The sequence below is a fragment of the Loxodonta africana genome, chromosome X (genome assembly GCF_030014295.1).
Source record: "Loxodonta africana isolate mLoxAfr1 chromosome X, mLoxAfr1.hap2, whole genome shotgun sequence".
In the NCBI taxonomy this organism is placed as follows: domain Eukaryota; kingdom Metazoa; phylum Chordata; class Mammalia; order Proboscidea; family Elephantidae; genus Loxodonta; species Loxodonta africana.
This window is the reverse complement of record NC_087369.1, coordinates 26,526,112-26,539,405: the sequence shown is the minus strand read 5'-3', so window position 1 is coordinate 26,539,405 and position 13,294 is coordinate 26,526,112. Positions and strand designations below refer to the sequence as shown.

The 13,294-nt window shown below is 40.6% G+C and overlaps 1 protein-coding gene across 1 annotated transcript in view; it reads right to left on the bottom strand.

Moving 5' to 3' along the window:
• The window catches only part of PDK3 (pyruvate dehydrogenase kinase 3), an 85,787-nt gene that overhangs the window by 46,509 nt on the left and 25,984 nt on the right, over window positions 1-13,294 (bottom strand). Inside the window, exons 2-5 of the mRNA XM_003416056.4 lie at window positions 13,043-13,184; window positions 9,045-9,116; window positions 7,119-7,303; window positions 6,358-6,447 (exon numbers count right to left, since the gene is read on the bottom strand). Coding sequence (XP_003416104.1) covers window positions 6,358-6,447; window positions 7,119-7,303; window positions 9,045-9,116; window positions 13,043-13,184 — 489 coding nt within the window. The remainder of the gene's footprint in view (window positions 1-6,357; window positions 6,448-7,118; window positions 7,304-9,044; window positions 9,117-13,042; window positions 13,185-13,294) is intronic.

Below are 13,294 nucleotides of genomic sequence, written 5' to 3'. Positions count from 1 at the left end.
TATATAGAAAACCAAAAAGATTCTACTACAAAGTTCCTAGAGATAATAAATGAATTCAGCAAAGTGGCAGGATACAAGGTCAACACACAAAAATCAGCCAAGCTTCTATACATCAGCAATGAACATTCAGAAAATGAAATTAAGGAGACAATTCCATTTACAATAGCATCTAAAAGAATAAAATACCTAAGAATAAATTTAGCCAGGGAAGTAAAAGAATTGTGCACTGAAAACTATAAAATATTACCTGAAGAAATTAAAGACGACCTAAATAAATGGAAAGACATCCTGTGTTCATGGATTAGAAATTTTTTTTTAATTGTACATTAGATGAAGGTTTACAGGGAAATTTGTTTCTCATTAAACAATACACATATTGTTTTGTGACACTGGTTGCCAACCCCATGACATGTCAACATTCTCCCCTTCTCGACCCTGGGCTCCCTGTTACCAGCTTTCCTGTCCCCTCCAGTCTTCTCGTCCTTGTCCCTGGCCTGGTGCACCCATTTAGCTTCATTTTGGTTTATGGGCCTGTCTAATCTTTGACTGAAGGGTGAACCTCAGGAGTGACTTCTGTACTGAGTTAAAAGGGTAGGATTAGAAGATTCAATATTGTTAAGATGTCAGTACTACCCAGAGCAATCTACAGATTCAACACAAACCCATCAAAATTCCAACAGCCTTCTTTTTTTTTTTTTTAAAGGAAAAAAAGGTACTTTATTGTCTCATAAAGTGGGAAAGTACAAGAGTAGATGGACTTCAGGTACGGGTGGAATCAGTCGCACAAACAGTGACATCAGGACCTGGTCTCTCTCCATCGCTCAGCTCCTCTCTCCTCTTTGGAGGCTTTTCACAAGGCTCCACGGGGGCAGCAAAGTGCTTTCCATGGTTCAAGAAGGAAGCCAACTGGGTCCAACTCCAGTGAAAGAGGGAGCACCCTTTCTCTCCACAGATGACCCTAGATTGTGGCTCATAGGCTCTGACTGGACAATGTGTTCATCCTTGAACCAATCATGGCAGCCAGGTGATCATCATGTTCTGATTGGTGGGTTTGAGTCACATGGATCCTGTCTCTAGCTAACATTGTGGGTCAAGGCGAGGCCGGTTCCCCCAGAGAAAATCCAGGATACTGTAACTAGAAGAAGCAGAAATGGATTCTGGGAAGACCCTACAGTGTTCAGGCTACTTCCCCAACAGACCGAGCTCTGTTGTTATGTGCCATGGAGTCTGACTCATAGCAGAAGGGAGGAATTGTGTAGTTTTTCTTCTTTGGATGAGTCCTGGGTGGTGCTAACTGAAAGCTTGAGTCCACCAAAAGGTGGCTTGGAAGAAAAGCCTGGCAATCTATTTCTGAAAACCCTACTGAGCATAGTTCTACTCTGACACACACAGGGGGTTGCCACGAGTCAGAGTGGACTCCGCAGTAACTGTTTTTCTTTTTTTTTTTTAAATAATTTTTATTGTGCTTTAAGTGAAAGTTTACAAATCAAGTCAGTCTCTCACACAAAAACTTACATACACCTTGCTACATACTCCCAATTGCTCTCCCCTAATGAGAGCAATTGGGAGACAGCCCGCTCTCTCCCACCACTCTCTCTTTTCGTGTCCATTTCACCAGCTTCTAACCCCCTCCACCCTCTCATCTCCTCTCCAGGCAGGAGATGCCAACATAGTCTCAAGTGTCCACCTGATCCAAGAAGCTCACTCCTCACCAGCATCGCTCTCCAACCCATTGTCCAGTCCAATCCATGTCTGAAGAGTTGGCTTCAGGAATGGCTCCTGTCCTGGGCCAACAGAAGGTCTGGGGGCCATGATCACCTGGGTCCTTCCAGTCTCAGTCAGACCATTAAGTCTGGTCTTATGAGAATTTGGGGTCTGCATCCCACTGCTCTCCTGCTCCCTCAGGGGTTCTCTGTCCAACAGCCTTCTTTGCAGAAATGGAAAAACCAATCCTCAAATTTATATGGAACTGCAAGGGGCCCTGAAAAGCCAAAGCAATCTTGAAAAAGAACAAAGTAGGGGGATTCACATTTCCTGATTTCAAAGCATACTATAAAGCTACAGTAATCAAAACAGTATGGTACTGGTATAATGACAGGATTATAGACCAATAGAATAGAATTCAGAGTCCAGAAATAAACCCATACATTTATGGTTAATTGATTTTTGACAAGGGCGCTAAGTCCATCTGTCATGAATTGTGTCCCCCAAAAATATCTGTCAACTTGGCGAGGTCATGATTCCCAGTATTGTTATGATTGTCTACCGTTTTGTCATCTGACGTAATTTCCCTATATACTGTAAATCCTATCACTATAATGTTAATGAGATGGATTAGTGGCAATTATATTGATGAGGTCTACAAGATTAGATAGTATCTTAAGCCAATCTCTTTTGAGATATAAAAGAGAGAAGCAAGCAGAGAGACAGGGGGACCTCATACCACCAAGAAGCAAGAGCCAGGAGAATAGCGTGTCCTTTGGACCTGGGGTCCCTGCATTAAGAAGCTCCTGGTCCAGGGGAAGACTGATGACAAGGACTTTCCTCCACAGTCGACAGAGAGAAAGCCTTCCCCTGGAGCTGATGGCCTGAATTTGGACTTTTAGCCTACTAGGCTGTGAGAGAGCAAATTTCTCTTTGTTAAAGCCATCACTTGTGGTAGTTCTGTTATAGCAGCACCAGATGACTAAGATACCATCCAATGGGGGAAAGAAGAGTCTCTTAACAAATGGTGCTAGGACAACTGGACTTCCAAATGCAAAAGGATGAAGCTGGACCCTCACCACATACCTCACACCATACACAAAAATTAACTCAAAATGGATCAAGGACCTAAATGTAAAAACTAAAACCATAAAACTCCTAGAAGAAAACACAGGAGTAATGCTTCGGGACCTAGTTTTAAAGAACTGATTCTTAGATGACACCAAAAGGAAGAGCAGCAAAAGACAAAATAGAAAATTGGACTTGACAGAAATTAGAACTTTTTGTGCACCAAAGGACTTTATCAATAAAATGAAGAGACAACCTACAGACTGGGTCAAATTTGGGAGAATCATGTATCAGATAAGGGTTTAATATCCAGAATATATAAAGAACTCCTACAACTTAGCAACAAAAAGAAACCCAATCAAAAAATGAGAAAAAGACCTGAATAGACATTTCATCAAAGAAGGTATACAAAAGCCAACAATCACAGGAAAAGATGCTCAGTGCCATGCGTCATTCAAAAATAAAAAATAACCCGTTGCTGTCGGGTCGATTCCAACTCATAGCGACCCTATAAAACAGAGCAGAGCTGCTCCATACAGTTTCCAAGGAGCACCTGGTGGATCTGAACTGCCAACCTTTTGGTTAGCAGCCGTAGCTCTTAACCACTACGCCATCATGAGTCATTAGGGATATGCAAATCAAACCACAATGAGATATCAGAAAAACAGAAAACAACAAGTGTTGGCAAGGATATGGAGAAATTGGAACCCTCATGCATTGCCGGTGGAATTGTAAAATGGTACAGCCATTGTGGAAAACAGTTTGGCAGCTCATCAAAAAGTTTTCTTTTTTTTTTTTTGGTTTAAATTATATGACCCAGCAATTCCATTCCTAGGCATATATAAGAAAGAAACGAAAGGAGAAACGCAAACATCTACTTGTACACCAATGTTTACTGCAGCACTATTCACAATAGCCAAAAGGTGTTTACATCCTAAATGCTCATCAACAGATGAATGAACAAAATGTGGTATATCCACACAATGGAATATTATTCAGCATAAAGTGAAATGAAGTCCTGATACATGCCACAAAATGGATGAACCTTGCAAATATTATACTAAGTGAAATAAGCCAGTCACAAAGGAACAAATATTCTATGATCTCACTTATATGAAATATCTAGAATTTGGCAAATGTATAGACACCAAAGTTTATCAGTGGTTACCAGAGGTGGGAGGGAGGGCAAGGGGGAATCATTGCCTAGGGGGCACCGAGTTTCTGTTAATGGTGATAGAACCATTTGGGAACAGTGGTGATGGCTGTACAATATGATGAATATAATTAATGCCACTGAATTCTACATGTAAAAAAATGTTGAAATGACAAATGTTTTGTTACATATATTTTTAATCACAATTTTAAAAACGCAGTGTTCAAATTTTCAATTGTTTTATACATATCCTAAATGGCTTTGTAAAATAATTTACAATTTAAGCCAGAAACAAAAGTAAAGGCATCAACCTATTATAATCAATGGTATAAAAACGAAGCAAAATGACTTGCACAAGGCCTAAAGACCACCGTTAGTAAACACCTCTACAGCTCTTACTATGTGCTAGCATTGCTTTAGGGGTTCTATCTGGTTACTCATATAACCCTATGATATAGGTGAAATAACCAATAGCACCATTTTACAGATGAGGAAACTGAGGCACAAAGGTTACATAACATGCCCAAGGTCACCCAGCTAACCCAATGTCCCTCAGCTGATGAATGGATAAATAAAATTTGGTGTATCCACACAATGGAATATCATCCAGCAACAAAAAGGAATGAACTACTAATACATTCTACAACATGGATGAACCTTGAAAACATCACGCTAAGTGAAAGAAGCCAGTTGTAAAACACCACATATTGTAAGATTGCATCGAAAGTTCCAGGATAGGCAAATCTAGAAACAGAATGTAGATTAGTGGTTGGCAGGGGATGGAAGGGGACGGGGAAATGGGGGGCAAGGGTGAAAGGATACAGGGTTTAATTGGAGGTGATGAAAATATTCTAAAATTGACTGTGGTGATGGTTGCACAACTCTGTGATTATACTAAAAACTATTGACTTGTATACTTTAAACGGGCAAATTGTATGTTATGTGAATTATATCTCAATAAAACTGTTTTTGTAAAAAAGTAAATTATCAAAAGGTTTAAACGAAGGAATATTTCTCAGTCACGTACCATACTAAGTTCTATGATAATTACCAAGCAAGTGTTTAAGACACAAACCTTGACCTCAAACTGCTTAGAGTTAAAGAAAAAAGGCACACGTAAAATATATAACATAGAATAACACACTTTAGTCTTATGACTTTGTGCTTTTTTCTCTAAAGGGTAGTCGACTGTCTGAACCAAGTTTTCTTATTCATAAAAGCCATTAGGCTAGTGCCTAATGAACATGTCTTTACTGTACGCCTGATCCTGCTCTCCTGCCCACCCTGGAGGCAGGCAGGGGTTATGATCAACTACAGGGTTAGCTTGTACGAGGGCAACTTACAGAATGCTTACAGAGCTGAGGCTGGGCCTATTCACCTTATAACTGAAAGAATTCGGGTAAATGTTTTCTAACTAAAGAGGCCACGACAGCTTGACAATCCTAGGCAAAGCTAAAGTATGGGTCCTCCTCCCTGGGATTAGCAATGCCCAGAGTAAACAAATAGCACAGGTTTTCCTTGGCCATGGTTGCTGAAGGTCTGGTCTGTTAAACCACTGGGTAAGCTATATGCACTGGGCCACCTTCCTTGGTCCTCAAAACTGCAATAGCAAAGGTCGCTCTGCTTTTGGTGGGCTTGAGAGCTTTGCCAAGGAGACAAGGCCCCCTTCACTTATTCAGCTGCACAGTTCAGAAAGAGTGAGAGCAACAAAGGTCCTTACTAAAGACCAGAGAGATCAGTGGTCATGAAAACTTGTATGGGCGTGTGTCTAGAGGGCGATAAGGGCAACAGCAGGAGATACGATCTGGGGAAGGAGAGAGTTTCGGGGTCTGAGGCCGCATACAGTAACCTTAACATTGAAGAAAACTTAAGAGGGGGCTCACTTACAACCAGAAGGATTTCTGGAGATAGCATTAATCTTAAATGAAAAATGAGAGAACTTCTGTTCAATTTCAAAGCGCCTGGCTATGAGGGACTTACGGCTATAGGGCGCTATTCTATCGGGAAGCTACTGGAACACCATCTAGCTGGATGGCCAATGAACCCATGAAGCCCACATGCCAAGTATACTACAAAACAACGGTTGTGCATCAGAAAGATGTTTACATTTTATAAACATGTGAATTCAGCTTCATTTTATCAGAAGGACTCACAGCAATCAAAACTTAGAATCATACTTAAGCTAACGAATGTTTACTGTTTAAGATAGAACTCCAAGCAAAACCCTAATCAATGAAGTAGAAACTCATATTTTTAGCATTACTAATTATATATCTTCTCCCTGAACTTCCTAGAAAGGGCATTTCATATTTGGATCGAGTGACTTGGGGCCACAGTAGCCTGATGAATCGGCAAACAATCTAAGCAACATAATCCTATAGTCGAGCTGCCTCAAAAAGACAATCCTATTTGAACTACATTAGTCTCTTTACCTTTCACTACTTCGGCCACGTTACAGGTGGGATCAATGCTCCCTATATGTTTAGGCTGAGCAGGATTAGCGTCACCGCCGAACAGAAGCGCTACAAAAAACACAAAAGGGAGAGGATTAAAAAAATAGAAGAGAAATATAGGGGTTTATGAGTTCTGAAAAGGATTCTCTTATTTGTAAGAATCATCTTAAAACAAACAAACAAAAATACTAAACTCACTGCTGTCGAGTCGATTCCAACTCACAGTGACCCTATAGGACAAAGTAGAACTGCCCCATAGAGTTTCCAAGGAGCACCTTGCGGGTTTGAACTGCCAGCTTCTTGGTTAGCAGCTGTAGCACTTAACCACTACGCCACCAGGGTTTCCAAGAATCATCTTAGCATACAGCAATTGAGAGCAATACAATTTACAGGAGATCAGCTCTCTCAGACAATGAAGGAAGAGGGACATGCTTTAAGACAGTTGCAGTCAGCATGTTCTAAAGCGGTGACACTTGCCAGGTGCCCGATCCCTTTGTCCCCACCCAATATGACTTAGTTGAAGAAACCTCCATCCTTAGCCTTTCAGGGATTTCTCTTAACAACAAAAACTAATGAACAGCTTTTCAATACAAGGGATTCACTGAGAATAAACTGAACTAGAAATGAAACTTCTATAGAGCCCCAAACACAGGCCAGTGAAGGAGAAGTGACGCAACAGGAACACATTCTGGAGAAATCACTCCCGTTAAGTTTCAAATGGAAAAACAAAAGCAACTTACTGTGCTGGTTAATAAGCATGCGGAAAGAGATGCGGTTGGTGTAGAACCGATCCAGAAAATATTGGATGTTGCTGCTAATGAAAGGATCAAACCCAAACTTCTCCTTGTACTCAATCACCCCTTGGGCCATTGTAGGAACCACATCGTTGTGTCTGTTTCGGACTTTAAGCAGGACTTGTAGAAAGCTGTGGGGGAGGGGACAAAAAGTGGTCCGTCTTTCTATCTTATGGGCTGATGTATAGACTTCCCAATCCCACCACTGGACTATTTATCTGTTGGCATCTCTATAGGTAGAGCCATCATTATCATTACATACATGCTAGAAAGTACAAGGAACTAAAGTATAGCCCCAACTTTTTAAAAAATTATTTTAATATACACAGCCAAACCCACTACCATTCCAGTTTCTAGACATAATGATTGGTGACATCGGTTACATTCTTTACATTGTATCAACATTCTTGTTATTTCTGTCCTAGTTGTTTCCGTTCCATTTACTTCATTCTCCCTGCCCTCCAACCTTCTCATCTATGTTTTAAGATATCTGTTGACCCTTGGGTCTTATATAATTTTTTTTAAAGTAACACAATTCTCAGAGGGTGAAAATCTTTACTCTTCGGGCTAAACTGTTATTTAGTTTAAAGGGGACACCAGGGGATAGTTTCAATTCAAGGTTTCAAGAGCAACTCAGGACCATAGTCTCCGGGACTCCTCCAGCCTCAATAGGTCCAGTAAATCTGGATTCTTTACGAATTTGAAGTTCTGTTCTGTGTTTTTCTCCCTTTTTATGAGGACTCATCTACTGTGTTCCTGATCAGAACATTCAGTAGTGGTAGCTAGACATCATCTAGTTCTCCTGGTCTCAAGGTGGCGGAGGCAGTCGGTCATAGACAGTCTTGTAGTCCAGCTCCTTCTCTGATTCTTGGGTTTTTTTCTTTCTCTTTTATTCCAAACGAATAAAGACCAATAGTTATACCTTAAATGGCCACTTGTAAGCTTTTAAAACCCCAGACACTACTCACCATACTGGGAGGTAGTACAGAAACTTTAAGAACTATATTATGCCAACTGACTAGACTGTCCCATGACATCACGGCCCTAAGCACCAAAGCAAGCAAGAGAACTAATTCCATGAGGTGATTGGTTATGTCTAATTATTACCCCAAGTTTTTGCTTGAAACTTTCTACAAAATCTCTCCTTTCAGAGATGCAAAATGTAAAAAGTTCTAGTAAAGAAAAAAAAAATGTTCAAACACCTTTTTTAGGAACCCTATGACTTTTTGAATAAGTGAATACATATAATACAGACTCTATAAATGTTTGTTAAATAAATAATTTGTGGAATATATCAATACTTCTGACATGGGGACACACCAAAAATATCTCCAAAGACTTATTAATGAAAGTGAAAATCAAGTATTTTGTATTGGCATGAGAATTTAGTCTTTGTGCATAACGGCAGTAATAGAATTCAGGTTGCTATATAAAAAACACAAGCTTTCATGCCTCTCCAAAATAAAACCATTATAGTTTTCTGAGTTCATGTATAATATCCCACTGAGTTTTTTTTTAATTGTAAAAGACAGAAAATAAATTCATGTGCTATGTTGAGGACCCTGCATTCTTAAAACTACCACTAGGTGGAACATTTACTGAAGTATTTATAGTGAGTGCCCAGTTCACCCTGAGGAAATGCAAAAGATCATGAAGCATAATTTGAAATGTCATTATTCCTTTTCTACTATGCTAAAATCTTAAACTCAATTAAAAAAAATCCAATATTAAGTCATCGTCCATAAAGAAACCTAATGACTTTGTCCAAATTATACTTCCTGGTTCTTACTGGCATGAATTCTACTTATTAAAAAAAAAATTTTTTTTTACCTATATGTTTTTACTTTCAGGTAAGTTTGGCCCTATACTTACTTATCCAAGACCTGTGGATCCTCAGGGCTCTTATTTTCATATTCTAACAGTTCAAGAAAGCTCTGCATATACCTAAAAAAGAAAAAAACAACACAAAACAGAGTTACTGTGTTAGCTGCCTAACCAGCATACATGCCTCTCTTACCCGAAGTGCTTCAGGGGAAGCTGATGCCAAACAAAGCCCTTGGGTAAGCCTGATTTTACTATGGGTAATTCCATTTCTCTTGCCACTAATCAGTCCAATAGTCCAGGTCTAAGTCTATCACTGCCTCTAATTCCCCCTGAACACTGGGATTGGCTCAGGAATGGGCATATGCTTCAGTTTAGGTCAGTAAAATAAGAGAGAAGACTTCCTGGAGGTCTCTGGGAGAGAAATCAACTTGCTCTGCTTCTGTACAGTCTGTTATATGGATGTGAAGTCTGGAACTACTGCAGCTATTCTGCCACCAGGAGGAAATTCTGCCTTAAAATGAAGCTGACACCATGGAAATCAGAGTCTTGATAACCTCATGAAACGAACACTAAAAGCTCACCCTATGGCTGGACCCAAATTATTCTTTAAGTCAGGGTTACTTGGATTTTCTATTACTTGCAACCAAATATTCCTAATAGACATAGCAAGTCTATAGTTTGAATACAAAAAAAGTACATATAAATTTTAAGAAGCGTATTGTGACACTGAAGTGCACTCTAAGAACTTAGAAACTAGAAAAAAAAAGTAGGTGCCTTGACAAAGTTCAACTAATTTCCCCAACATAATGGAGGAGAAGGAATGTCTCCTAAGCCCTCAAAACCAGGCTGTGGTTGGAGAACAGCTACAGGTCTCAATCAGGACCAGTACAAGAAACAAGGTCTCCAACATAAAGATCTAGAGAACAAAGGAAAGTGGGATTCAGAGAGGCTCATTACTGCAGCAGCTCTGTCTAGACAGGACCGGCTGAATCTGGTGAAGATTCACATCTCCCAATTACTTAGACATGTGTGATTGCTGCTTTGGGCCTGAACATGTTCTGAAAGAATTATCCCTTTATTCTAATTACTTCTAACAGCCAATTATAATTAATCTTACTATCTGGCTTTGGGTAGAGGATAAGGGCACTCCAGTAACAAAAAATGGCTGTTACTCATATAAACACAAAAATAGTAAAGAACTTTGTGGCAACGCAAGTGATACTAAAGTATGCACATCTCTAGGTAAGTTTTTAAAAAGTCTCTGGGCTGTGGGTTAGATGTTGTTAAAAATCATCCAGTAAACCACTCTCAGAGGCCAAAGTCAGCAATCCCCCGTGAGTCCCTCTGCCCTGCCACACACAAGCAAAATTTGAGTCAGGCATCTTCATCCCTTTCAGGGATGGTCCTTTCCGAGCAGGATAATTCATTTAAAGAGCCAAGTCACAAATGGAGAGGAGTCAGAGTTCATGCCGAGGTTCCTCGCCTGAAAGTGAAGAGGGCAAGAAGAACACATTCAGACTGAGGGGACAGGTGGGATTCACTGCCTATTACACAATCAGGCTCGCTTGAAAAAGAAGGAAATGACAACTCATCACAATGTATGATCCTGAATTGGATTCCCAAATCAAGGTGGGGGGGGGGCGTTGCTAAATAGATCACCAGGACAATTAGTGAAATATTACTGAATCAGTGTGACATTTCCCAAATTGGATCACCAGACTGTGGCTATCTAAGAGTTGCTCTAGAGAGATAAATACTAAATATTAGGTGATAAAGGGGCATTAACCCATTATTAACCCATAAAGGGGCATTAAGTATTAGGTGATAAAAGGCATTAACCCAAATGGTTTAGGAGGGAAAAAACCATATGCGCGTTATGTATACATATATAGATACTATATGTATAGGTATGTATGCATGTGTATGTAGCTATACCCATCTATAGAGAGAATATGATAGAGCAAATACGATAGACCCAACAGATGAACTTAGTTGAAGGCATACATATACGGCGAGGTTGGCGCGGATCAGGCAGTGTTTCGTTCTGTTGTACACAGGGTCACTCTGAGTTGGAGCTGACTCAACGGCACCTAACAACAACATACATATACAGGAATTCTTTCTACTATTCTTACCAAAATTACATATGAAATGATTTAAATATTAAATATGAAATGATTTCAAAATAAAACGTTCGGAAAAGAAAAGGAAGACATGGCACGCATACGTTTGGAATGGATATGGAAGAAGGGTGGTGAATAGACAAAGAACAGTTGACACAGTAATTCGTTTCAGTCTATACGGTGCCAGCAGTTCACTTTGAGGTCCCTGAAGTAACTTTCACATAAGTTATTGGCAGGAGTAAATGTTTGATTGTCACTGCTATCAGAACCCGGGGACATGTGAGTCCTCTAGCCTACCTAGACTCCCCACCACGGTGTCCCTCAATAGTGATTATATACTTTCTGCTGGAAAATTTCTAATGATGGTCTTGAAATGATAAAAAGTCTCATACAAAAAAGTACTTTCTGCTCTTTCTGAAACAAACTATCAATTCAGGGCAGAGCGTAACTGACTGCACTATCAAAACCATGGTCACCGTCACTGTCTGTCTGATCTCTCCTGGGTTCCAAGGACCCTGCGCCTCACCCAGGGAGGAGCTGCTGCTTGCCTGGGAAAGAGACTGGACACTATCTGAGACCACCCACTACAGTGTTTCTCAGAGGATTCATCCTTAGCCCTAAGAATTTATCACAATTAATACTATTGAGGAATGATTGTTAATGTCCACTCTCTTTCAGAAGCCTGGCTTCCACTAACCCTCTAAATGCAATCTAATTAATAGTTCCATTCTCTGTTTGTTCACAGTGTTCCCGTCCCCTAGAATGCTCTCTGTCACCTGTACCTGCCAATTCTGCCCACCCATCTAAGGGCAGGGCCCAACCATAGCTGGCCTCCTCCCCCTCTCCTCTGTGCTCCCATAGCACCATCTCAGTCACATCTGGCCTCCCAAATTCCTCGGGTCCACAGCAAGGTTTTATTAATCTGTTTTCTTCACAGTGACTTCTATCTTGCTTTTATAATACAGAGTAGGCATGCAAATTGTTCTCCAATGTACGCAAAATGCCCTTGCGAGCAGCTCTCCCATCCTGCCACTCAGTGATCTCACCCTGCTTACCTAGTGGCTAGTGTATCCACAAATTTAACCAAAACCCCACTGCCGTCCAGTCGATTCCAACTCACAGCGACCCTATAGGACAAAACAGAACTGCCCCACAGGGTTTCCAAGGCTGTACATCTTTAAGGAAGCAGACTGCCACATCGGTCTCCCTCGGAGCGGCTGGTGGGTTCCAACCACCTACCCTTTCGGTTGGCAGCCAAGCACTTTAACCACTGCGTGACCCGGGCTCCTCACTCACAAATCCAACATCCTCAATTCCATAGCACAAGCTCTAAGCCTCAGAGCTACAATCGATTTAACTTCAAGTTACACTCAGTTAAGGTCTGTCACACTTGGAACAGGGCAGATGAAGCACACCAGGTAGCTGAAGGTTTTTGCAATTTGAGGTTCCGTTTTAAATGACTTAATGTGATTTTCAAAATAGCATTGCCTTCAAGGAACTTCTTAACAAGGAAAACAAAAGAAGTAACTGAGACTTGATAACAAGTGGCAAACATCTTCTCATCCAAAGGATTACATACAGACCCACTCGCCTGGGTTACTGCATTGCTTTTCCTTTCCATTTTTCTGTACTTTCCAATTTTTTTTCAATAAGCATACATCACATTTCCAACTAGAAAAGTAGACAGAGAAATCAAGAAAAGTGTCTAGTACAGTTTAGGAATACTTTCCATCAAAACAATTTTCAATTCAACAGTTCTGCAATAAAAGTGGCAACTTTTAATTGCCCGGAAAACTCAGCTATCCCGAATGACTCACTCCCAGGCAGACAGTCCATGTACTTTTATGGAGAATGGTTCCCATGCCAACACATTCAGCACATCTGGAGGAAGACTGACCATTTTCAGCCATGCTGTGTACTTACCAACTCTGAACCAATCCCACCGAAGGCCGGTTTAGCAAGTTGTCTGGCAGAAGGTTGACTTCTCTCATTGTGTTAGCCAGTCGCACGGGAAGCTCCTTTCGGAGAAACATATATGATGTTTTCTCACACGCGTTATCTCTCCCTGTGAAGAGATGGCAAAGGTTCCATGATTTCACAACCTAACAGATAGAGTAATGAAGTACTCTAATGATAGTTACTGGCTGGAGGGAGAAAATTTAATAATCCTGCAGT